At 41.9% G+C, this 27,919-nt stretch overlaps 1 protein-coding gene across 4 annotated transcripts in view; it reads left to right on the top strand.

Annotated features, from left to right (window-relative positions):
- The window catches only part of GRIA1 (glutamate ionotropic receptor AMPA type subunit 1), a 296,932-nt gene that overhangs the window by 238,760 nt on the left and 30,253 nt on the right, over positions 1-27,919 (top strand). For all 4 annotated transcript variants that reach the window (XM_035012648.1, XM_035012639.1, XM_035012657.1 and 1 more), the window contains 2 exons: positions 17,276-17,474; positions 22,701-22,948. In XM_035012648.1, coding sequence (XP_034868539.1) covers positions 17,276-17,474; positions 22,701-22,948 — 447 coding nt within the window. The remainder of the gene's footprint in view (positions 1-17,275; positions 17,475-22,700; positions 22,949-27,919) is intronic.

The raw sequence follows: 27,919 nt of genomic DNA on the forward strand, positions 1-27,919 counted from the left end.
GCTGTACAACATTGTTAGTTAACAACAGTTAACAATACTGTATTGTACACTTAAAAATTTAAGAGAGTAGACCTAATGTTGAGTCTTCTTTTCATAATAAATTAAATTTTTAAAAAAGAAGGAAATATACCTGGATTATTTTTAGCAAGGTTTTGGGGATTGTTTGTTATCATAACATAACATATCATAGCATATAGAATTTAATAAAGAGAGAAAGCCCTTCATACAACCTAGAGCTTAAATAATATAATAGCTGGCAAAGGGATTGCACCTGGCTGACAGAGTTGGGAAAATCTTTTTGGAGATAATGTCATCTGAGATGGATTTTGAAATTGGGGAGGATATCTAAGGATACAGAGAGAGAGAGAGAGAGAGACGCAAGAAGATAAAAGGTATGGCAAGAATGAAATCACTCAGTATGGACAGGAAAAGTGAGTGTAGCCAGAGCAGTTAATAATTAATAAAAAGAGTAGTGAGAAAAAATAGCATGGATTAGGTACTTACTATATACTAGTCTCCATCCTGCATGATTTACTTGTATTTATTCTTCATCCCTGTATCAGTTTTCAATTACTGCCGTAACAAAACGTAGCAGCCAAAAACAATACAAATTTATTATCTTACAGCTCTGTAAGTCAGAACTCCAGTATGAGTTTCACTGAGCTAAAATAAAGTTTTTGGCAGGGCCATGTTCCTTTTTGGGGGCTCTAGGGCAAAATTCATTTCCTTGCTCATTCAGGCTGTTGGCAAATTTGAATTCCTGTGGTTAATGGACTCAGGTTCTTGTTTCTGAGGAAACAAGGGCTTCAGCTGAGGGCTGTTCCCAGCTTCCTCATTCCTTGGCTCATGACCTTCTTTCTTTACTTTCAAATCCAGAAATAGAGGACAAGCCCCTCTGACACTTTGAATCTCTCCTGGCTCTTTTTCTATCTCATCTCTTTGAACAACTCTTTTCTACTTTTAAGGACCAATATGATTACATTGAGTCCACCTAGATAATCACCCTGCTTTAAGGTCTCTGGCCTTAACTCTATCTGAAAAAATATCTCTTGTCATTCAATGTAACATAGTCACAGGTTCTAGAAATTGGATCTTGTCATTCAATGTAACATAGTCACAGGTTCTAGAAATTGGATCTTGTCTTTGGGGGGCCAGTTTTCTGCCTACCACATCCCATTTCATAGGTAAGGAAATAGGCTTAGTGTGGTTAGGTAACTTATCCAAGGTCACCACCTAGTTCTTGGCATATGGCTTTTGATCCCAGCTTTATCAACAACTTCACCCAGAGAATATAAAGGAGAAAAGTAGAGCATGAGGCTAGAACAGAACAATAGATTAAGGATTTATTGTAGTCACCCTCACATGGCAGCCACAAGACATGGTTTAAAAGAACCAGTCACACTTTAGTTTTCTATTGCTGTCTAACAAATTATCACAAACTTTGTAGTTTAAAACAATACTTATGGGGGCGCCTGGGTGGCTCAGTTGGTTAAGCGACTGCCTTCGGCTCAGGTCATGATCCTGGAGTCCCGGGATCGAGTCCCGCATCGGGCTCCCTGCTCGGCAGGGAGTCTGCTTCTCCCTCTGACCCTCCCCCCTCTCATGTGCTCTCTCTCATTCTCTCTCTCAAATAAATAAATAAAATCTTTAAAAATAAATAAATAAATAAATAAATAAATAAATAAATAAATAAATAAATAAATAAAACAATACTTATGTATTATCTCCCAGTTCTGTAGGTCAGAAGTCTGATATGTCATGACTTGTTCTCTGCTCCAGTTCTCACAATACTGAAATGAAGGTGTTCATCAGCTGAGTTCTCATCTGGAGCTCAGGGTCCTCCTCCAAATTCATATCTGTTATTGTCAGAATTCGGTTCTTTGCAGTTGTAGGACCAAAATCCCCATTTACCTGCTGGCTGTCAGCAGGGATACCCCTCAGCTTCCAGAGGTCACTCTCAGATCCTTGCTCCTTGGCCCCCTCCCTCACATCACTTCCCTTCCACCTCAAATCTCTTTGACTTCTTCTTCTGTCACCAACTGGAGGAAACTCTTCTTCTGTATGGCTTCATGAGAATAGATTAGGGCCACCCAGATAATGAACCTGTCTTAAGTTCAAATTATTAGTAAACTTAATTACATTTGCAAACAATGGAATATGATAGAATCATAGGAATAATGTGGGAGAGAGGGGGAAATAGAAGTCATGGGGCCATCTTAGAATTCTGCCTATTACACATCCCATGAATAATGGGACAACTAATACCATGTTATTGAACATATGAGGAGAACAGAGGCAAGGATGGATGCTAGGGCCCAGATTCTGGTGATGAGCAGAATGCCACATCTTTTTGAGAACTGAGGTAGGAGATCACTTCCTATCTCCTGAGAATGAGGATGAAGTTGGAGATTTCTTAGCACCTCTTCCAATTTATGCATGGCCCAGAGCAAGCCCATAGCCAAAGCATCTCCATTTATGTCCCTGTTAGAGGGAAGATATTCTTGGTGAGAACTCCTGAGGGAAAAGGGGAGAAACCCAAAGTTAGTATTCCATACCTATAATAATTCAGGCAACCTTATGACAGAGCTTCACCAAGAGTGGGAGCCTATCTAAATTTGTAAGGACATCAGCCTTTTACAATATTTTTAAAGAAACACAGTTTTATTATTTTAACTTCATACAATAATTTGTTCTATGACAACCACTTTTCAGAGCAAAGATTCTGAGGAAATATTTTAGGACTATGTAAGAATTATGGATCTTTCTGAGATACCAGTTTCTCAAAAATGGGTGCTTCTGAAGTTTTTGAAATCAGTCTGTTAATTCATACAATAAATGATTCCTTGTGTAATCATATTTCTGCTATTAATTAGCTCAAGAAATAATTTTCTGTATAGATAGCTCAGAGGAAAACATTACAAATTGCCTACTTATGGAGTTCCATGCTCACTCAACAAATATTGAGACTCTATTAGGTTCTAGGGAATTATGAGGAAATCTAAAATCTCTCAAATGATTTAATAATTTATTGTAGTGGTAACAGTGAAAAAGAGCAGAACAAGGAGGGGTACTGAGGGGAAATAGTAGAAGAGTTCAGAAAAATTAGAAATGAGGGTAAGAAGCAGCAGGCAGGCTTCTCAGAGGAGGTGGCACTTGGAGCTGGACTTCTAATTGTTAAACCCAGAGCCCATACCCTGGCTTCAGAGGCTCTGATTGATCTATTCTTGGCCTCACGCTCCATACTCGCAGCTAATTAATTACCTTGAACACGTGAAACCTTTTCCTGCCTCAGAACCTTTGCTATTCCTATTTCCTCTGTCTATAATGCTGTTCTTCCAGATTCTTGACACATCTAAAGCATTCTCAACCTTCAGCTCTCAGCTTAAAAATTACCTCCTCAGAAAGATTTTTCCTCACTTCCCTATCTACTGATCCCTTTCTTTCCTCTTCCTGACTTCTTCCCACCCACCGAGTTTTTTATTTTATTTTATTTTATTGTGTTATGTTAGTCACCATACAATACTTCATGAGTTTTTGATGTAGTGTTCCATGATTCATTGTTTGCGTATAACACCCAGTGCTCCATTCAGTACATGCCTTCCATAATACCCATCACCAGGCTAACCCATCCCCCCCCCAAAACCCTCAGTTTGTTTCTCAGAGTCCATAGTCTCTCATGGTTCGTCTCTCCCTCCAATCTCCCCCTCTTCATTTTTCCCTTCCTCCTCCTAATGCCCTCCATGCTATTCCTTATGTTCCACAAATAAGTAAAACCATATGATAATTGACTTCCTCTGCTTGACTTATTTCACTTAGCATAATCTCCTTCAGTCCCATCCATGTTGATGCAAATGGTGGGTATTCATTGTTTCTGATGGCTGAGTAATATTCCATTGTATATATGGACCACATCTTCATTATCCATTCGTCTGGTGAAGGGCATCTCGGCTCTTTCCACAGTTTGGCTATTGCGGACATTGCTGCTATGAACGTTGGGTGCATATGGCCATTCTTTTCACTACATCTGTGTCTTTGGGGTAAATACCCAGGAGTGCAATTGCTGGGTCATAGGGTAGCTCTATTTTTAATTTTTTGAGGCACCTCCACACTGTTTTCCAAAGTGGCTATACCAACTTTCATTCCCACCAACAGTGTAAGAGGGGTCCCCTTTCTCCACAACCTCTCCAACATTTGTGGTTTCTTGCCTTGTCAGTTTTTGCCATTCTAACTGGTGTAAGGTGGTATCTCAATGTGGTTTTGATTTGAATTTCCCTGATGGCTAATGATGATGCACATTTTTTCATGTGTCTGTTAGCCATTTGTATGTCTTCTTTGGAGAAGTGTCTGTTCATGTCTTCTGCCCATTTTTAGACTTGATTATTTGTTTTTTGGGTGTTGAGTTTGAGTTCTTTATAGATCTTGGAAATCAGCTCTTTGTCTGTAGTGGCATTTGCAAATATCTTCTCCCATTCTGTGGGTTGCCTCTTTGTTTTGTTGACTGTTTCCTTTGCTGTGCAGAAGCTTTTTATCTTGAAGAAGTCCCAAAAGTTCATTTTTGCTTTTGTTTCACTAGCCTTTGGAGATGTATCTTGAAAGAAGTTGCTGTGGGCGATGTCAAAGAGGTTACTGCCTATGTTCTCCTCTAGGATTTGGATGGATTCCTGTCTCACATTGAGGTCTTTCATCCATTTTGAGTTTATCTTTGTGTATGGTGTTAGAGAATGGTCGAGTTTCATTCTTCTGTATATAGCTGTCCAATTTTCCCAGCACCATTTATTGAAGAGACTGTCTTTTTTCCAATGCATGTTTTTTCCTGCTTTGTCGAAGATTATTTGACCATAGAGTTGAGGGTTTGTGATGAAAGAACAACAACAATACTAAGTGGCTGACATGCTAATATCTCCATTTTGCAGTTGAGTGTGCCAAAACTCAGAGAGGCTAAGTCACTTCTCCAAGGTCCCACAGCCAGTGAGAAAAGAGGTTGGGATTTAAACCCAGGTAGGATGGTCTAACAGCCCATAATTTCAACCAGTGTCCCTGGTTTTCTTCATATTATAAACATTGCAGGTATTCATTTAGAAAATCAGAGAATAGAAGAAAGTGGAAAAGAAAGAGAGCCTGCAATCCAGCCACCTGGATAACTCTTGGAGTATCTTAGTTTACATACTTCCAGATACTTAATCTCTGTCAAAGTTGTTTTCAAATGGGGCTGTATACCAACAGACACATGAAAAGATGCTCAATGTCACTAATCATCAGGGAAACACAAATCAGAACCACAGCAAGATATCACCTTCTATGTGTCAGAATGGTTGGAATCAAAAAACATGAAATAATAAGTGTTGGTGAGAATGTAGAGAAAAAGGAATGTTCACATACTATTGGTTAGAATGCAAATTGGTTCAGCCACTGTGGAAAACAGTATGGTGGTTTTTTAAAAAATAGAGTTACCACATGATCCAATAATTCTACTACTGGGTATTTATCCAAAGAAAATGAAAACACTAATTCAAAAGGATGTGTGCACCCCTATGTTTCTCACAGAATTATTTACAATAGCCAAGATATGGAAGCAACCTAAGTGCCCACTGATAAATAAATGGATAAAGAAGATGTGGTATAGGGGCACCTGGGTGGCTTAGTAGGTTGAGTGTCTAACTCCTGATTTCTGCTCAGGTCATGATCTCAGGGTCGTGAAATCAAGCCCCACATCAAGCTTGGAGCTGGGCATGGAGCTTTCTTAAGATTCTCTGTCTCCGTCTCCCTCTGCCCCTCCCCCCACTGCTTTACTCTCTCTCTTAAAAAAAAAAAAAAGATGTGGTATACACACACACACACACACACAATGAAATATTACTTAATCATAAAAAAGAATGAGATTGCCATTTGTGACATGGATAAACCTAAAGGGTATTATGCTAAGTTAAGTCAGAGAAAGACAAATACCATATGATTTCACTTATATGTGGAATCTAAAAAAACAAAACAAATGAACAAATAGCAAAAACAGACCCATAAATAGAATAAACTAATGGCTGCTAGAGGAGAGGGTGTAAGGGCATAGGGGAAATGGGTGAAAGGCAGTGGGAGATACAGGCTTCCAGTAGTTACAGAATGAATAAATCACAGAGCTGAGAAGTACAGCATAGGGAATGTAGTCAGTGATATTGTAATAACGTTGTAGGGTGACAGATGGTAGCTACACTTGTGGTGAGACAGCATCACATACAGAGAAGTTGAATCACTATGTCATACACTTGAAACTAATGTAACTGTGTGTGTCAACTATACTTCAATTTTTAAAAAAGAACACTAATTTTTTTTTAAATGGGGCCATATAGTCTGTTTTGTAACCTGTTTTTTTCCACTTAACAGCATACTGAAAGTTCTTTCCATGTCATCCCTCATTTCTAAATAGTATTAGCTGTTTCTACCAGGTATCTACTCTGATCCAGGTACCCCACTAGGCCCATTACAGCTCATCCTCACAAAGCTTTTAGGTTGTTCCTGTTCTTGTCCCCATTTCATAAAGAGATGAAACTGAGGCTCAGAGCTATAAAATAACTTGTCCAAACCATATAGTCAATAAATGGCAGGGACAGGAGTAGGAGATCTATACCATTTCTGAACTCTTACTTAATAATTCTCTTCACTGTCCCAGAAAGAGTTGTGTTGTCCCTTTGGTGAAATTATGGGGGGGCTTGGGATAAGAAGAGGAAGAGCAGCTTCTCCCTGCCTTCTGGGGCTGCCCTGCCAGGTTGGTTGGGGATATGTGGGAGGTGGGGACTGAGCATGCAGGGAACTGGGTAAGGTGAAAAATACCTGGCAATGGAAGATTTTCAGCTGGTTATTCTAAGTAAAATAGCTCCTTTCCATACACGCCTTGTGGTGGAGCTAACCAAACATTAATTAGAGCAGAAGTAAAAATTGTTATTTTATCTCCCATTTGCTGGTGGGTCAGGATCTGTTTTTAAAAAGCCCACAACATTCCAACCCTAAGGACTTCAAATTCTGGATATGTTGGGCCACAGATGTCAACCCAGGCCCACACCTGGTACCCTGAGGCAGGTACCCAGGACTTTGGAACCCATCTCACTTCTGAAACCAGCTGGTGGTTCAGTATATAGTAGGAGCACTAGGGAGGACTTTGGATATAGGGAAACCATATGTTTTGGTATTATGGGCTAGCCAGCAGGCAGCTAACTATAAAAAGAGAGTGGCTTCTTCTAAGAACTTAAGCCCAAAAATATATGTGGAGGAAGTCCCATTTTTAACACCAGTATGGTGCCAAATATTCTTTTGTGTCTAGGAACTGTGGGCAAGTGGTGCTTGGGACCAGAGAAGGTAAACCTTGAAAAACGAGAGTGATGGCCCTGGTCCAAGCTGGACCCACTTTCAGCACAATTAAATCACACCACTGGAATTCGATGGATCTGGGTTCACATTCAAGCTCCATCACCTGTTTTGTGACCTTAAGTAAATTATTTCACCTCTCTGAATCTCACTTTCCTCAACTGTCAAAAGGAAATATGCCTACCTGGGCTGAAGAGGGCGATGGGGATTTATAAAATGGATGCCAAGTGTCTTCTGCAGTATCCAGTTCAAAAGCCATACCCAGAGGACAATGGCTGTTGGGTGGTTACTACATTTGGGGCAAAGTGAAATTCTTACTTGTTCACTTTCTTGTCCCATCTCCACACCACGGCACAGGCTGTTCCTGCCCCCAAGAAATGCCTCTCTATTTGAGAATGTTCAAAGCCTGCCTGCCCTGCACAGCCCTGCCAATGGCCCCTCTTCCATGCTGCCTTTCCAGATTTTTCCCAGTTGTGTATGGCTCTTCCCACCTCTGCTTTCCCTTAGAACTTGATCAGTGGTTCCCTGTGCTGTTCACCCCAGCCTGGGTTTCACAGCTCCTTCTGTGTCAGTCATATTCATTCTACTGATTCCCTTGAGAAGAAACTTCTTAGTTATTTTTCATCAGGCTTGGTAAATGTCTAGTCCTCAATAAACACTGGGTAATTATTCATTTATTCAGTATATGTTCACTGAATACCTGCTTTATGCCAGGCACTATGCTGGGCACCGGGGGTGTAGCAGTGAATGACACAGATAAGACCCCTGGCATCACTAAACCTATATTTTAGTGGAGACAGATAATAAATGAATAACAAATCAATTGATAAATATATATAAAAATCATCTTGGACTGTGATAAGCACTATGAAGAAATGAGGTAAGGTGAGAGAGAGATGGGTGGCAGAGAAAATCCCTAGAGGAGTAGATGTGAGGAGGTGAGGTATGAACATAAACCTAATGGGTGGATGGAGGCACGTTTGGGACAATTTCAGGGAAGTGAGTTCCAGGCAGAGGGAACAGCAATTGCAAAGATCCTGAGGTGGGAAGGAATTTGGTCTATGGTAGGAACAGCAAGAAGGCCAGTGAGGCTGGGGCATGGCGATAATAGGAAAAATGGTACAAGATGAGGTTAGAGGTGAGCCAGATCAGGTTGACCCCAGGAAGGCATTTGGATTTTACTGTCTAAGTGTGCCAAATTTTAAGTGGGGTGGGGAACAGCATGATCCTATTTATAGTTTTAAAAGATTCTCTGGCTACTGTGTGGACATGGATTGTACAAGGATGAGAAAAGAAGCAAAGAAATGTGACAGTGATATTTAGCATCTAGAATGGGATCTGTAGCTAAGGGGATGACTGGATGGGATGGACTAGATGTGGGGGTGAGAGAAAGAGACAAGGCAGAAATATCTCCCTGGTATTTGGTTTGAAGAGTGGGATGGACAGTGATGCCATTTCCTGAGATGAAGAAGAGAGAGAAGAGTTAGTAATGTTGTATTTATTTGGGGCCTCTTGGTAGGAGTTCATTAAAATTTTGTTTTAGATATTTCAGGCTTAACGTGTCAAAGAGACAGATAAACATGTTAGAGGTCAGGAGAGGGTCTGGAAATTTAAATTTGGGAGTTGTCGGTATCTACAAATAAAGGACTTGGACTGGAGGAGGTCAGCTGGGGCAAGATGGTAGGCAGGGTTGGGAAGAGGGCTGAGGCCTGAGCTTTGGGCAAAGAAAGAACTTGAGATTGGGCAGAAAGGAAGAACCAGCAAAAAAGACTATGTAGGAACAACCTTGGGGCTCCTGAGTGGTTCAGCCAGTTAAGAGTCCAACTCTTCATTTTGGCTCAGATCATATTTTCAGGGTCATGAGATTGAGCCCCACATTGGGCTCTGTGCTGAACATGGAGCCTGCTTAAGATTCTTTCTCCTTCTCTCTCTGCCCCTCCCCCACCTTGTGTGCACATGCATGTGTGCACACATGTTCTCTTTCTCTCTCTCTCAGAAAAAAAAAAAAAGAAAGAGGAAGGAAGAAAGGAAGGAAGGAAGGAAGGAAGGTAGGGCAACCCTCAAGGTAGAAGGAGACTGAGGAGTGGAGGGCCCTAGAAGCTAAGAGGAGTGTTTCTAGAAGAAATCATCAACATCACCATTATTACAGGTGACGTCTTGAGCCCTGCTGTGTCTGTACTAAGTGTAAGACATGACTTACTCCTGGAATTCTTACCATCCATGAGATGGAAATCATTATCTCCATTTTCATGTGTGGAAGCTGATGCTTAGAGAGGGTACCAAATGATTGGTGCATTTTTAGGAATGACTGAACTCATCTACATCCATCCTTTTGCAAACTGTGCCCACACCACACTCCTACAGCCTACCTAAATGGAAAACAATAGGACCAGAAGACCACACTCTTCTTTGAAACCTAGCTCTGCAAGTGCTGCAAACAGTATACTAGCTCACAGACGACCGGCGCTCTCCTTAGAGCTTGTTGTCTAACCCCCAGCTTCCCACCCCTGGGACTCACCACAGGAGTCCAGGCCGTCCCCCTGCCACAGTGCTGGAACACAGTGACCAGCAGCTGGGGCGATTAAAATGAGTCACTGCTGCTGTGCCAGGGAAGTGCTGAGTGATTTGCAGCTGGTGACAAATGGATGATTGGCCACCCAGATGCAGTGTCTTAGATGAAGTGGCCTCATCAGTAAAATTGTTGCATGTGGCCAGAGCTATTTACCCTGGTCTGGGAACCTTGATGCGTCATCCCAAGTGAGCCTCTCTCTGAACATAGCTCAGCTCAGTAATTAGCCAAGATGGACTTTTGTTTCTCCCAGTAATTTAGAGGCAGGCCATCTGAATTTCTGCCTTCACACCCATGTTTTCATTACTTTTTAAAAATAGCCATTTGAAGCAGATGACAAAGGGAAATAGGTTGAGCTCAGTGACCTCTTGAGCTCAGCTGAATGAAGGCAGGCACACAGGAGGTGTCCCTATAGTCCCCTTCCTCTTGGGGATGACAGGAAATGCTTTTGAAATAAATAAGAATGTCCATATCCAACTCCTTGTCAGAGAGGTCCTAGAGAGTAGGTTGATGGGATCAAAAGTTGATTGCTTTTTAATAACTTTCCACTCCCCACATCCCAAGGATCTGCTTTCCTGAATGTCCCTGGTCATGGTGTCTGCTCCCTCACCTCCAGGCAGGCCGTTGTTCCTCACAACATCTGCATTACCTCCATCCTGAAATGCTTACCCTGTGCCAGGCACTGTGCTACATGTCCCATTTGTATTTTCCTTTTTAATTCTTGAAAATGCCTTGAGTACTATTACTTAATTTTGTAAAGAAACAAGCACAAAGAGATTTAGTGACTTACCCAAAGTCACACAACCAGTAAGTAACAAGGCAGGACTCCATCCTGCTTTGTCTGACCCCTGCATCCATTCTCTTGACCAGTGCCCTCTACTTTCTCCCTGAGGATAGCACAAAAGTAATTGTCAAATGAATCATTCTAATATTTTACCTAGGTGTTTGTGTGGAGGTGCAAATAACTACATAGATGTCAAGATATTTCTTGACTACTGTAGCACATTAACTTAAATCAAAAGTCTCTGACATTCACAGTAGGATTGAGGGAAGGAGGCAGCAAAATGTGGCCCAAGGCCAAATCCAGCCTGCCCTGAGTTTTTATAATTAAAGAATTTTATTAGAATACAGCCATGTGTGTGTGTTTACATGTTGTCTGTGCTTTCACACCACAACAACAGAGATGGTAGTACATAAGGCCCTCAAAGCCTAAAATATTTACAACCTGGACTTGTACACAAAAAGTTTGCCTATCCCTCGTCTAGAGCAACAAATCCAAGCTGAGAGATTAGAAAGAAACAATTAAAGGCCTGCAACAAATCCTAATCCATGATCAAGACAGGAAATATCTGTCAGAACCAGAAAATGATCCAGTCAGAGCCTAGTTATCCTCTATTAGCATCATCTTTAATAATGTATTTAGTGTCTTATTAACAAATGGAAAAAAATACATCATTTGAAAGAAGAGACAGCTTATGGCCAACATCAAGAGCATGTCAGAATCCATTCACCCAGGGCGCCTGGGTGGCTCAGTTGGTTAAAGCGACTGCCTTCGGCTCAGGTCATGATCCTGGAGTCCCTGGATCGAGTCCCACATCGGGCTCTCTGCTCGGCAGGGAGCCTGCTTCTCCCTCTGACCCTCCCCCCTCTCATGTGCTCTCTCTCTCTCTCTCTCTCGCTCTCATTCTCTTTGTCTCAAATAAATAAATAAATAATCTTTAAAAAAAAAAAAAAAAAGAATCCATTCACCCAGTAGGCATGAATTGTCATTTGAGCATTGTCCTCTCCCATAGCCCCTGCTCCCATGGATCACCAAACCCTGTTACTTTGATCTCTTCATCTCTTCAGCCAGCCTTCCCCTCCCAATTTCTGTGTGCTCTGTTCTATCTAGTTCAATCCAGCATCATCTCTGTTCATCAATAATACCATAATAATCATCGCAACATCTTAAAAAAATCATTACAGCAGTGTGGTTAGAACAGTTATAGGAGAATGATTGTAGTGTGATGGGAAAACAGAAGGGGTTGCTTAGTGCCTTGCTGGCAATAATTGGGAAGTTTATAGAAGAGATAATACCCCACTACCTCCTCCATTTACCTCTATCTACTGAGCCTTTCCTACCCCCACACCTATTCTGCTTGGCAGTCTCCTACTTATACTCCAAAACCTAGCACAATTTTCTCCTTCTCTGGTAACTCTCCCTGACCCCTGCCAGCAAAGTAATTATCAAGCCTTTCTGTGTCCTCTTAGTGCTACTTTCTTACTTGTCACATAATTGAGATAGTACTATAATTACCATTTATGACATTAACATAAGATGGTGATGATGGCTGTAGTGAGGGCCTACTATGCTCCAAACACCATATGAAACACTTGCAGAGAATCAGGGTATCAGACCCCAAAGCTTGTGTTTTAATCACTATGCTACATTGCCCTCCGATCTTCCCCATGGAAGGCAGAGACTGTGGTGTATTCACTTTTATCTCTGTAATGCCCAACAGTGCCTGCCATACAACAATGCTTATAAAATGAATGAATAATACTATGGTACACATTTCTAAAAATTCCTATCCATTGGTCACTCAAACACTAACCTAGGTGCTACTGTGAAGAGATTTTACAGATGTAATTTGAAGTCCCAAATCAGTTGATTATAAGGTACAGAGATTTTTCCAGGTGGGCCTGACCCAAACAGATGAGCCCTTTAGAAACAAAGGAGGGCACATCATGCAATGAGCACTGGGTGTTATATGCAACTGATGAATTGTTGAACACTACATCTGAAACTAATGATGTACTATGTGTTGGCTAATTGAACATAATAATAAAAAACTTAACAAAAAAATAAAAATATATAAAAAAAAAAAGGAAACAGAGTTTTCTCCAGCTAGTGGAAGTCAGAGAGCTTCAAAGAAAGAGGAATTGCCACACTATTACTGGCTTGAAGATGAAGGAGACACGTGATGCAGAATGCAGGCAACCTCTAGAAGCTGAAAGCAGCCCCTGGCTGACAGTCAGCAAGGAAACAATGATCACAGGGAGGTAAATACTGCAAACAACCAGTAAGCTTGAACAACCTGAGCTCCATATGAGAACCAGAGCCCTAGCCAACACCTGCTTTCAACCTGGTTGAGAGCCTCAGCAGAGACTCTAGACACCCTGATCCAGACTTCTGATCTACAGAACTATAAGACAATGAATGAATGCTGTTAGAAGCCACTAAGTTTGTGGTGATTTATTGTGCAGTGAGAGAAAACAAATACAAAGGAGGTTTCCAATTCTATGGAGATGCTGGTGGTCAGACTGCTTTCTGTAGCTCCCACATGTTCCACTGAGCTTTACAGGAAATGAGTGTTGGTTGTGATCCAACACCAGGGAGATATGGGTGGAGGAAGTCCATGCCCATCTAGAAATCAATCAGAATCTGGCAAGGGAAGTAATGTTCTACAGTGGGTAGAGTGCTGGATGAGAAATATGAAGTCCTGGGTCCTACTCCCAGATTTGCCAATGCCTCACTCCGTGACCCTGGATAAATTACCTTATGTCTCACAACTGTAGATCTTTCATCTGTGAGATGGGGATAGTCATCCCTCTCCCATCCATTTTACAGGACTGTAAATATAAGATCAAGTAAGATAAAGAGTCCAACAAGCCATAGAATTTGTGACCAATTCTAGGGGAATATAGAGATTCCTCAATTGCTTAGGTACTTTGGGGAAGAGTTGTGCCAAGTTACAAGACTAATAAAATTCAGGTGACTAGGCATACCTCCAAGGGCCAGATCACAGCTATTCCTTCCCTACTAAGGAATTTATCCTGTAGCTCCCAGCCAGAATAATCCTTACAAAAATATATGCCTCATGTTTCAACAACACTTTTTAAAGTGATTTTGCCTCTACCATTTTAATTCCAATAGCTTTTATCAGTTAAAGGAAAAGAAATGACTAAGTCTAGTACTGAAAGTTTTGGTTTCTCACGATGACATATGGTTAATCTCACCCATTACACAGAGAAGAAGACTGAGGCCCAGCTGGGCAGGCAACTTGCCAAGGTTATGGCTGGGGCTGGTTAGTGAAAGAGCAAAGACACTCATTCCCAGTCATGGCCTTTATTAATTCCAGTTCCCTACTTTTGGTATGGAACTGGGAAAATACAGAGTTCGTGGATAGAGGCCCAGCTTTGCCTGTACCAGGTCTGAAATGAAGAAGGGTGTAGCCTTACACTCAAGTTCCTATCATGTGGATCAAATGCAAATGAAGCACTGGAATCAGGTCACATTTTGAAGAGCCTCCCCGTGACCCTCTAGTTATTCCATGGATGACACTTGCTGGCTATTAAACAATAGACTCCTTCTTTGCTATCTTTATTAAGTAGGTGGGGATGTGGGGAATAGTGTGCAGGATAAGCTGCTCTCAACACCTAGCAGATAAATATTAATTAAAGGAGAACAGGGAAGAAGGAGCCATTGGCTTGGAACTTTCTTGGGAGGGCTTTGAGTTTCACTAGATGATCCCCAACTTGGGATACCTTAGCTAGGTCTCTCAGTTCAGTCATGTTGGAAAAGGAGGTAGCCATCCTGAACACTTGGTTTGAGGCTATGACTCCAGGCATCCTGGGCTATAAGCAAGTTTGGATTCTCTTGGCCCTGAAAAATATGCCCAATCTCTAGAATCCAATGTGAATAGAACTGACAGGTTATGAGAGAGGTGACATTCATGTATTCATTGTTATTGAGGCCCACCCTGTGCTAGGTGCTATAAGGTTCTTTACTCTTGTGGAGCTTATGATCCAGGGGAACAACAGACTATCAACAATCACACAGGGATCAGATTTCAACTGCAATGTGAGCTGTATGGGGCTCTGAGATTCTTAAGTCTGAATGCTGAAAATGTACTGGGTAAGGTGAGGTCTGAAGGATGAATAGCGTTGATGCAATAATCAGGGGGAAGAGTGGCATGTGATAAGGGTGTGAGTCTTTTGAGTAGGAAGAACCAAACAAAGCCCAATGTAACCAGAGTACAGAGAGCATGTTGTGGAGACACTGGAGAGCAAGGCAGGGACCAGACCACACAGGGCCTTGAGGGTCACCAATGAGTTTGAATTTTATTCCAAGTGTAAGAGAAGGGCTTTCATGGATTTTACACAAAGAAGCAACATGATACAATTAATATTTTTATAAAGATCACTTAGGCTGATTAGGCAAAGGAATGGGAGGACAAGGGGCTGCTGCATGGAGGGAAGTCTAGTTTAGATGCTACTGTGGTCACTCAGACTTGGGAAAAGGGCAGCATCTTCAACACAGCCCTGGAACACTGCTATTTACCACCTCCTAAGGCAAAAGAGCACTGGATTAGTTATCAGAAGACTGGTGTGATTTTGAGTACAGATGTATACTAGTCTTGGGGCATGGGGAGAATAGTTTTGCCTTTATGGGTCTCATTTTGCTTGACTGCCCAATGGAAGCCATGCAGCCTGGTCTACCTACTTATGATTTCAAATCACAGAAACTCAGAGATGGGAGAGATGGGAGGAGTATGGAGAAGGCTGACCCCTTGTGATATTTGACCTTTCCTCTAAGTAGACTTACGTCCCTAGCACTTTGTACCTGGATGGGACTAAGAGTGGGCACAAGATACAGCATCTCTGTAAATGGTCTACCACTTGAACATCTTCAGAAATGGCGAAACTCACTCTCACCCTCAGGATAGCCAACTCATTGTTGCACCACCCTACCCATCAAATACCCACTTCTTTGTATTTAGTATTTGTTTTCCTGAAACTTCTGCCAAATACTCCTAAATCAGGTTTCGTGGTACCAGCCTCATGTCAGTCCTTCAGTGAACACCTCTCTCTGCGTCTTTTCTTCTGGTCCCCTCCTCCTGCAGCTATTCTTCACATAACATAGCTTTGCTCCACTCTCCTGGTCTCATTCCTTTAAACAAATTTCCTTTTATTTCCCTTTTAATGTGAAGCATCTAAGAACATTATTTTCCACATAACAAGCAATAACAAATATTTGTTGAATGTTTTGAAGTGAGCACTGTCTGCATAGAATGAAAAGGAGCCTCCAAGAAATGGAAACAAACTGAACACACAGGAACACGGGAATAACACAGAGAAGGTCAACCAGAAGGTTGAGAGCAGTGTGGAATAAGCAAGCAAGCTAGCAGGCCTGGGTTCTGCTCCTGGGTCAGTGTGATTTGAGACTCAAGTTTCTTTATCTGTAAAACTTACGGGTTGGATTGGTGATTTGTTTGGTTGTTAAGCATAAGGTTTTAGTTAAGCACTGTCACCTACTGAAGGCTGAGCTTGAGGCTGTCAAGGCACATGTTAGAAAGGACATAAAGTTACAGTAGCTCCAGGATGACACTTCCTTAACAAATTGAGCTGGATGGAAGGAGAAACAGAATGCAAATAACTTTATCACTATATGATTTGGTATAATTGACGCTGTGTCTGTCGACCACATCAAATTACCCCATAAGACATCGACATCATTTTGAAATATCTTTGGGAAAATGTTCTAGAATTGGAAATCTCTTAGCCAAATGTGAAAGATCACAGTAGAACTCTTGACTAATCCTATTTCTCTTCATTGTTGGGCATAAGAGGAGAATAGGACTCTAAGAAGAAGATCAAGGATCGATTTCTCACCTCATTTATCATTATCATAGTTGCCATTTTGATCCAGTACAAAATATTCTTTGTCTTTAATTTCAGCCAAACTCTTTCTCTGTGGTAGAGGGGAGCACTGTGCCTACCCTCAACAGTGACATTCCCCTGAAGTGGCTAGAGTACAAGTGTTCTCATTCTGTCTCCAAACCATTCTCCCTTCCTTTCCTTCTAGTCCATCATTTTGGTGACCCTTGATGATCAAAAGAACAATAATGAGAAGGCAGTCTGGAAACATTTCTGAACATGATCAAATGTGTGCATCACGTGTGTAAATGCATTTGTACTCATATATGTGTGCACAAACATTTGGTGTGTATGTAACTGCATTTAAAAGGATGTTTGTACATGTGTATGATTTTGTGGACAAGTGTTGACATATCTGTCTTTTTTGGTATGTGTATTGATGTATATGTATGTGTGAAAGTGGTGTGAATATATGCCTGTGGGGTTTTATCACCCCCGAAGAATAGCAACCACATAGGTCTTTATCTGTGTTAAGAAACAAAATGCCAACGAGAATCTCTCTGACATGAATTCTTGGATCTAGCTGACAGAGGAGAAGGATGTAATAGGGTTTGACAGCTCTGCCGACAGGGCTTAGGCTGGCCCTTGGCCCTACCCCATAGCCTTCTGCAGTTGATGTCTATGCTTCTGACACCTCTTCCCTTTGGCCTGCAGGTCCCTGTCTGGCCGCATCGTTGGTGGTGTCTGGTGGTTCTTCACCTTGATCATCATCTCCTCATACACAGCCAACCTGGCTGCCTTCCTGACCGTGGAGAGGATGGTGTCTCCCATCGAGAGTGCTGAGGACCTAGCGAAGCAGACGGAAATTGCTTATGGGACTCTGGAAGCAGGGTCCACTAAGGAGTTCTTCAGGGTAGGAACATCCCTTGTCCTAAGGCACCTTCACAAAAGGGAACCACTACTGTCATTAAAATATCCTCACTAAGGAGCATGTGATTATAGGCAACCAGGGCAACTGCTTAACTCAGTACAAGTCAGGGAAACCAAACCCAGAGCATTTCTCAGCTTTCTACAAATCCCAGAGAAATCTACATTTCTATATTTGTGATAACTTCAAAGCTCTTGCATTGAACCAGATTCTTTACATATTCCAGACTGTGCCAAGTTCTCTGAGGGCTGCAAAGGATATGACATGCAGTTCCTTCCCTGCTCCCACACATACTTGCAATCTAATTAGTAATTGATTAGGATCAGCTTAGGGACAAAGTCCAGATCTTTGCCCTCTATGTCCCCTCCTTAGAGACTTGATGAATAAGAAGATGGTATATGGGAAACAATTACTGGAACAGGAGGTCTATTTAACAGTGCCAGGAGAGAGAAAATGTGATGTGAGAGTGGAGGTGGTGGAGACAGCATGTGACTGGAGACAACAAGTGAAGGCAGAGGAGCAGAGAGCTTAGGAGCCTAGGGTCAGCCAGACCTAGGACTGGAACCTGGCTCCATCCTTGTTCTCTGGCCCTTAGCCTCATTGACATTATTTCCTCATCTATAGAGTCTGGAGAATAATATCTACCTCAAGGGTCATTATAAGATTAAAAGAGATGAGGCATCTAAGACACAAGGCTCTATTTCCTGTTAGGGCTTTGGGGTATACGCATTTGGGAGCCACTTTGGTGGAAGAGTAGGGATCTCTAGCCACAAACATTGACATTTCTAGGCACCATGAAACGGGCAGACCTGGTTGGCTCATTACATTCCAGGCAAAGGGGACAACTTGCACCAATGCCCCAAAGCAGAAAAACCTGGAGTTCCCTGGACTTTAGATATGTTCATCCTAAAAGTTGAACAAATAACACATGGAGTTACCATGTTTTGATGAAATAAAAAAATGATAAACAATTGCTACCGCTTACCTAGCACTTACTATGAATCAAGCCCTGTGCTAGCACACCTTGTGTGAATTATCTCATTTAATCCTCTCGTTAGAGAGGAGTTAGAAATTTGTTGTCCCCGTTTCATATATGAAGCTCAGAGAAGTAAAAGTAATTGCCTGAGGTCACACAGCTAATAAGTAGCAGGAGGGGACTAGACAGCAAGCTTCTACCTTGCTTCAGGCAAGGGATAGGGATCCTGTGCTGACCTACCAGGTTCTCATTGCAACTTCATGGAGCAAACCTCTGACCCAGGGTGAACCCACAGAGTGATATGCTCAGTTTCCTGATCATGGGCTCGGTGTTCTATATGACAAGCAGAAAGGGGACCAAAGTCTTAACAATCACTGATCCAGTCTCCAAGCCTAAAATCATCCACTTTCAATATATTGGAGCAAGAAGGTAACTCGGAGGTCACATGGTCAGAGTCTGTCATTTTAGAGAGCGACATGACTTGCTTAAGCTTATCCAACCAGCTAGTAGAAAAACCTCCTATAATCTCATCATAATTCTCTGACATTTTTAGCCTGCAACCAAAATGTGAAGATGTCTGATATTTGTCCGTATAGCCAGTCCTATGCCCCAGGCCTACTGATGAAGTTGGGGAACAGCCAATTCACTTAACCATTACATACCCATGTTCTCATCCCCGATATCTGAGCACATCACCATCCCCAAAGCACTTTCCCATCCATGGTCTCATTTATGTTCCATCTGTGACCTATGGCAAAACAGGGGTTATATGTCCATTTTGTGGACAAGAAATTGGAATTCAGGGAACCGTAACAAGCGTTGAGGATGAACACAAAATTTGTTTCCTCATTTCAGCCCAAGCATTCTTACCGCTGAACCACACTGTCCTAATGAGGTGGTGTCATTAACTAATTTTTTTTTTTAAAGATTGCTCAGGTTATTAGATGGACCCTTGGACAAATCTAGTCTAACATTTTACTTTTGTAGTTGGGGAAACTAAGGTCCAGAGAAGAAAATGGGCATACCCTAGCTACTCAGAGGCACGGCTAGGACTTATGACTTGAAAGTTCTCTGTTAATAACTATGTTAATTGACATATTTCTATTTCTTTTCCACAGCACACTGTTAGGCATCTAGAAACAAGGCAATGTGTATTCTACAAGCTCTGTTCACTCACCAGGCCTACTGTGCTGGTGACAATAGGTTATAGTTCATGTGCTAACTCTGGTCTAGAGTTCAATGTTGAGAGGTGACTCTGAGGGCATATCTGGGCACAGTGTAAAAGAATTCCTTGACTGGTATCAATATCTGTCACATATATAGGAAGGAAAACTGGTCTCAAGCCAGCCATATATTGGGCATTCTTATCCTAAAGTAAAACCCAAAGGAAGGGCATAATTATTAGTAGTAATTGCACCACTTATGGAACACCTACCATGTGCCTGACACTGGGTCATGCATTTTACCTTTGTTGTCATATAATCTCCATGGCAACACTGTGCAGTGGTTGCTATCATCACCAATGTCAGGAGAGGAAGACTGAGGCTCAGAATGTTATGTTACTTGCCCAAGATCTCCCAGCTAGTAAGATCTAAAGCCTAAAACAAGGGAGGCAGCTGGTTGCAGTGAAAAGGCAAGGGTGTACAATCAGGAGACCTGGGTTCTACTCCTGGCTCTGCCACTAAGAAGCTACATGACATTGGAGAGTTCACTGCCACACTGTGGGACTCAGTTTCTTTACCTGTAGAAAGAGAGCACTGACAAGATGTGCCCCCATGAGCCCCTCCCTCTCCATGACTTTGACCCTGAGAATTTTCCCACTAGGCCTTTGGTGGGTAGGGAGACAAGATCATCCACCACCCCCATAAGGCAGAAGGAAGGGATGGTGAGACAAGGATTCTTCTATCCCAGTCTCTGAAAAAAGTCTAGCTTCTAGTCCCCATGGCAGCCCAGAGCTTCTTGGCAGCCCCAACCCAGAGTCACTTAATTCTCCATCGACAGTTTAATTAAGATGTGTGAAGGGCTGTGAGAGCTGCAGATGACAGGAGAGATCCAAGAACAAATACCCCAAGTATGCTTCCAATCTTCCCTGCACTCATACTGCCTTCACATCCCTGGAGATGAGATTTTCCTGATAGCCTGCTCTGAGCGGCTATGAGCACAGCCCTGGCATTTGGGGCACTGGGGTGAGGCTGAGAGCAGACATATTAATTTTCTGCATACTGTTGCCCAGAGGGCTCTTCAGCTCTGCCTGTCAGCTGCCCCTTTCCCTGCCATGGCCATCCTGTCAGGTCAAATTGCATCTTGCCATTGCCTTGCTATGTGTTTTGTTAGGTTTCTGCCTGGAAGATCATCTGCATATCTGGTCACAGCTGAATTTATACATTTCTCTGTTTCTGTGAGAGAATATGACATACATTATAGATGCTCTGATTGGTTCTGGGTATTTCCTCCCCTAACTTTGAAATTCTCCCTCCCTTTGCTCCTTTCTTTCTTCTTCTTCCTCACATGGACATTGTTGCTTGAATGATGTATCTTCATGTAAAGAATCAGGTATTTCAAACCCACAAGGGACTCAAAGGTCCCCATGCCCCAACTCCTCATGGAACAGATGGGGAAAGACTAGAACCCAGGCTCCTCACTCCCAGTCCAGTGGCCTTTCCAGATGGTCAACCATACTATAAAGCACATCATCTCATTGATCTAATTATAGACTCTACCAAATGCCTCCCTGAAATTCTCAGTAACTATTTCCATTAACTTTCCCTTGAGACCAGAATTTTTCTAGGCCCAAATATCTCTATAGATCAGTTGGTTCAAACAACAATGTCTATCAATATTTTGCCAACACTTGATGTTGATATCAAGGAAATAAACCTGATATTTGTATGCAAAGAAAAATGATGCACTGTGTGTATGGTCATTTTATACTAAATGAATCTTAATCTGTGTATTAACCACTAGATTACATGAGTTGCATGACTCTAGTGTTGCCTTAAAAAAAAATAGCCTCTTATGTGTTTAACACTTGTCCATTTACAAAGCCAGACTCCAGTACCCATAAAATACGCCTACCCTTTGCGAAAAGGATGCTCTTTAAAAAGAGCATGTCAGATGAGAGGGATGACTTGTGGTCCTGGGTTGTGGGCCTTGACTAAGGGCCTACTGTGTGCAAGGGTAAACTGTGAAAGACTCACAGAAGGGAAGATGCCCCCCTCCTTCAAATAGTATCCACATACTTGAGACCTGTGCATAGCAAGGGTGTCTCCCGATCTCAGCAGTCTAGCCTGACGGTCCAGTGAATACCTGCACAATGTGTCCTAGAGGAATATGAGCCCTCACAAGTGAGACCCACAGAGGCCATAGAGGTCAGAATCACCTGGGGAACTTCTGAAAAAGATTTTTTCTAGGCTCCACCCCAGATTGCTGAGTCAGAATCTCTAGGTTTAGAGGAGGGGCATCTTAATATTTACAATTTCTGCACATGACTCTGGTGCCCACTAGAGCTTGTGAACTATTGTCCTTGAAACTGAGGTGGCCTCAGAATACATAGGATTTGTTCTGGTCTGTGGAATGACTAGTAGGATGTGGCTGGAGGGAACAAGTGTATCCAGTGAAGGAAACAGCCTAGGCAAAGTTCCAAAGAAGGGAAGGTTCAAAATGAGTTCAGGAGGAAGGGAGGAAAAGAGTTTGGCTAGATTTAGAGGCTTTTGAAATGTAAACAGGCTACAATATTAGGCCTCAAGTTATTAGCTTTATCAGACAACAATTTACATTCTGAGATCTGTCTTGTAATATGACTCATGATCCAGAAATTCCTCAGTGTTGTCCTCTAATAATGAAATCAGATTCCACTGATATTCAGCTCTCCACTTCTGGGCAGTATAAACATGGCCTTCTTGAACAATAGATAGGTTCTATAATGTCTTTAGAAGCTAGACAGGGTCCCATTTCTTCAATCTCCCCATATAGAAAGAGAATAAAATTTAGCAGTAATTAAAAGATTCTGAGCTATTCTGTTCATTCTGTATTTGTAAGATATTTGTACTTTGGAACCTACTGGTACTAATTAGAGCCTCTTATTTTGCAATCACTCATAATTTGTTTCTTCCTGAGCTAATCTCGCTCATGAATGTGTGATCAAGCTACACTCAGCTCTTCATTAGTGTGTGTGCCGACCTCAATTCCAAGCACAGCCAGCACTTAATTCCAGCTTTGTTCCTGTCCCCTTCCAGAGGTCTAAAATTGCCGTGTTTGAGAAGATGTGGACATACATGAAGTCAGCGGAGCCATCAGTTTTTGTGAGGACCACAGAGGAAGGAATGATCCGAGTGAGGAAATCCAAAGGCAAATATGCCTACCTTCTGGAATCCACCATGAATGAGTACATTGAGCAGCGGAAACCCTGTGACACCATGAAGGTGGGAGGTAACTTGGATTCCAAAGGCTATGGCATTGCGACACCCAAGGGGTCCGCCCTGAGGTAAGTAGCCAAGATTTGCTTCCTTGGTACTCCCTCTCCCCTCCCTACCTCAGGAATGAAGCTGCTGTGTCTGCCACATGGCTCCAGTGCCACAATGCGAGCTGTCAAGGGGGCTCTTCTTGGACAACTGTGGGCCTGGAAGATTCCAGTCACCCGAGATCTTCAACCCTGAGGTTGGAAATTGACCTGGGGGCCTCAGCTTGCTATGACTGTTGCTGCCCATGTGTTCCTCCCCACACCTCGCCTTACCCCTCCAAGTGTGAAACATCAATGAAACTTGTGTTCATGTCATGTGATTTGTAACACACCATCCTTTACCAAACACTCCCATATCCAACTAGGCTATGAACAGAGTTCTCCAGCAACCTAGATTCTTTGAGAGAAGGTGGTTTGTAATGTTTGTCTCAAAAGAAACATAAACACATTGTCCAAATGAAAACTCAAGTAGTTTGAGTCCTAAAGGCTCTGGCTATGGCAATCAAAATAATACCAAATGAAGGGCAGCCCCTCTTCTTTGCCAGATACTGATTTCTTTTTTTTTTAAGATTTTACTTACTTATTTATTTATTTATTTATTTATTTATTTATTTATTTATTTAAGAGAGAAAGAACATGCATGCACAGTGGGGGAAGGGCAGAGGGAGAGAGAGAATCTCAAGTAGACTCTGCCCTGAGCATGGAGCCTGACGTGAGGCTCAATCTCATGACCCTGAGATCATGACCTGAGCTGAAACCAAGAGTTAGATGCTTAATGACTGAGCCACACAGGTGCCCCCCAGATACTGATTTCTTTAGCAAGAAACAGGTAGTTCAGTAAAGAAGCAAAGTGGACTTTACTCTCACATAAAGAAGCTCTGGTATTCATTCCAAACAGCTAAGGTAGAGTCCTGTAGACTTGGGGTCAAAAGATGTAGATTTAATTCTTGGATTTACTACTCACTATCTTACCAAAGGTAAGGCATATCATCTCCCCAACCTTCAGTTTCCTCATCTGTAAAGAGAGGTTACTCATCCCAGCCCTTCCTAGGTCCAAGATAATTGTGAGTCCAAATGGGATAATCTATATAGAAGGTAACTGAAAACAGCACAGTATGAAGTATAACCATGAGACGTTATGTCAATTTACGGAGGGATTAAGTCATTTTAGGGAAAGATAGTGTTCAAGGAAAAGTGAGAAGTGTTTAAAAAGGTTGCAAAAGGATGGAGAGGGGTTCCTAACCCATCTTGACATCCAGGACCACCTCTGCCTCCACATCTTGCATTAATTTCAGTAATATTGACCCCTGCAAGGTTCTAGGCACTAGGCTCGACCTGGAGCTACAATTTTGAACAAAACAGAAATAGTCTCTCTCCCTATGGAACTCTATTCTTGCAGGGAAGACAGTCAACAGGTGATTATTGTTTGATGGTTCATGACAACTATGACAGTTTCTGTGATCATTGACAAAAGGCAACCTAGAGGACACCTACTTCCAGCAATACAGCAGAACAAAAACTCCCACTACAAAACCTACATATGCAGGATAAAGTTATGACAAATAGCCTTTTAAATGGAAGTTAGGAAATCCCTAGGCCAAAACAGGAAAAGTACATCAAAACCAGAGTAAAATGCATAAGCTGACTATTTAGGGGCTGCCTTAAGCAGGGCAAAGTCATAAATAATGTGACAATCTACATGAACAAGAATAAAAAATTTTAAAAAAATACATCTAAAGATATAAAAGTAATGAAAAACATTTTTATAAGTAAAAGACACTATCATAAGGGACCAGACATATTTAGAAAAATACCAATTAGAATTTAGAAAAGTAATAAAATCTCAGTGGAAGGGTTAAACAACAAATTAGTCAAAGTGGAAGAGAAAATTATTACACTGGGGAAAACAATGGAGATAATTCCCCAGAATATCACACAGAAAGATAAAAAGATAAAAACCATGACAAAGAGGTTAAGAGACCTGTAAGAGAAAAACAAAATCCCAGGTACTTCTCTTGTGAGACAAGAAAGGATGGAGTAGAGGCAGTATTTAAAGGGAACTTTCCAGTATTTATGGAAAACGTTAAAAAAAAAAAAAAGAAAATGTTAATACCCAGATTTAAAAGTTACGTGTCCCAAGCAGATGAAAATCAGCAGCTGATTCACTTGAAACTGCAGACCTATAAAGACAAAGAAGATTTCAAACATACTTAGAGATAACAGGGTCTAATCTGGTATGCAGGATGGGTGGGACGTGGCCAAGAAGGCTTTTCCAAGAATGTCTTTTCTCAAGCTGAACTATGACAGATTAATAGGAGTTAATAAGGTAATGTGAGGGGAGTAGAAGAGACAAGCAGTCCAGCAGAAGGAACAGCATGTGCAAAGACTCTAAGGTAAGGAATCATGGTACAGTTGATGAACTAAAAGAAGCCAAGTGCTCCTGGAACATAGGTAATAAAAAGGAGAAAAGGCTAAGTTGAGATTGCAGACTGAAATAGGGAAGGATTTTATAAAGAATTTTTGTCCTTACTTGAAGAGTAATGAAAATACACTGGAGAATTTTAAGTAATTTTCTGAAAATGAGGAAACAAAGATATCTGGAGGAGTACAAACAACAGAATGTACCTAATGAAGGGAAACCAAATAGCCTGGTATTTATCAATCATGCATTTTTGCCTGGAACAACTTAAAAGAGTCTCTGTACAAGTTTAGACAAAGTTCAAAGGGGATCCAGAGGAGAGTGCTTGGCAAGGAAGACACTTTTATCTCAGAAACTTAAACAACACTACCCTAGAAAGGCCCAGAGTAGAGAATGAGCTCTTACAGGTCTCAGAACATCAACGATGCTGCAATACTACAATTTACTGAAGGCTTTATGAGTCAAGGATATTATTTGATCTAAATACTTGGATATAAAGTTAGGAAAACAAGGCACAGAGAGGTGACATGATTTGTTTAATCAATAGAGTACTTCTGCCACCACATCCCACATATTGGTGCCTAGAACAAGGTGACAAACTCAGAAAACATTAGATGTTTGAGTGACATGAACCTAAAGCTCAGGTCATCTGGCACTCAAATGACTTTCCACTATAGTAAAATCTACCATTGAGTGAATGCCTATTCCGTGCTACACAGTGTGGTATATGCACTATCTTGTTTAAACTTCATACCTATGAAGTACCATTATCCCCACTTTACAGATGGGGAAACAGAGGCACAGATTTAAGTTACCTGACCAGGTTGACACAACTAATAAGAAAGTAGCCAGATTTCAAGCTCAGATAGTCTGACTGCAGAGCCCATGCCTGTGACTTACTCTAATGCTTCACTGGGCTTTATGACTGACAGCACCATTAAGGCAGGAGACTGGACTTACATCAGGTTCCCGGTACCTATTCTCATGGGTCAAGCAATAGCCAACAACTGAAAAAAGCTAAAAAACAAATGTTTGGAGCCCAGAGCATCCACTCACTACTGTGAAGACAAAAGGTGATAGTGATAGTCATTTTAATGCACCAAATACCACTTCTTTGAGCAGTAACACTGCTTTAATGGGTTTTGCATGCTTGAAGATTCTTTGGGGATAAATGTTGAAAATAATTCAACTCTGTAACAAAGAAAACCCTATTTCTTGTTTACATCCTATAAGATATAACAAACTATTTACTGATTTTGAGAAAGCAAAAGAAAGGGAAAGAGAAATGAAAAGGAACATATTCCAGATATAGATCACTGATAGTGGATATGCAAGTCAAGAATACCCAACTGATGGCCCCTTGTGCCCAGCTCTCTCCCAGTGCTCCATTCTCTCCAGTGACAACTTTTATGATAGTCATGGGGTCTCCTGACTCAAAACCAGAAGAGTGATGTTCATCCTAACAGGACCATGAGTTTCTGACCTAGGAAAATCCCTTTTCCCTCTATGGGATTCTCCCTCTCATCTCTGCATTAAAATGAATCATCCTAGCAACCAATAGTGTAGAAGTTCCATGAAACATAGAATTGCAAAATGGTTACAGAAAATATGAGTGCGCACATGCATGCGCGCACGCACACACACACACGCACACACATACACACACACTCCAGCCAGGGTTCCATCTTATCTTGGCCTCACATGCCCCAAAGGGTGCCATTTCCCCAAGGCATGGTCAAATACCAAAAAGTCATGGCAACCCAAATGTCACGCAGACCTGTATGCCTGCTCCAGAAGTCTTCGATCCACTGCTTTGATCCCAGGAACGCGTTCTGCATGACAGAGGTTGGAAGTAAGGAACCAGTAAGATGTGGTAGCTGTTTACTGCTTCCTCCAGTCCCCATTTAAAAGGAGCTTATATGTGCCCAAGATAATATTGAAGCAGACATCAATTTTAATTCAGATTATTTAGAAGTACAGCAAATACTTTTTAAAACACTGTTCAGCCATTCACAAAGCTGCGAGCTCTGCAAAAGTCTTTAGAGAAAGCTGCTTCAGCACACTGTGGGCATCGTCACAGACCTCCCTTCTGCCCTGTAAAAGTGGGGCTTCCGCAGCCCTCAGAGGCAGGTGTGCTCCAAGTTTAGTGCCTGTGCCTACATCAAAAACGAGTTCACTGGCAGCCCTTCTCCATCACTTGCTCTCCAAAAAGTCAGACCTCACCATACCTACAGGGCATTCAGCCCCTTCTAGCCTGCCTGGAAAAAGCTCCAAGTTCCTCCAAGGCAGATCACCCAGCTCTGCGTCAGAAGGTTGGAGAACTGATATCTAAGGTCCAACGGTTCCTCTAAAACTTGCCAAGTGTACTTGGCAGAAACCAGGCCATGGTCCCTACAGAGTGTTAAAAGGCTGTGTTAGTGACAGAATGGTGTTTTTGTCTCTTCTGCTCTGGAAACAAATACTCTGATGAAGTGAAGTAGTTCGATGCTTGATTTTCCATTTGGACAGGTGGTGTTTCTTTGAAACAGATGCTGTTTGTTGGCTGTCACTGCATGTTTGGGGCTGGATAAGGGGCT

This window comes from Mirounga leonina, unplaced genomic scaffold (genome assembly GCF_011800145.1).
Source record: "Mirounga leonina isolate KUSES-001 unplaced genomic scaffold, KU_Mleo_1.0 Mir_104, whole genome shotgun sequence".
Classification (NCBI taxonomy): Eukaryota; Metazoa; Chordata; class Mammalia; order Carnivora; family Phocidae; genus Mirounga; species Mirounga leonina.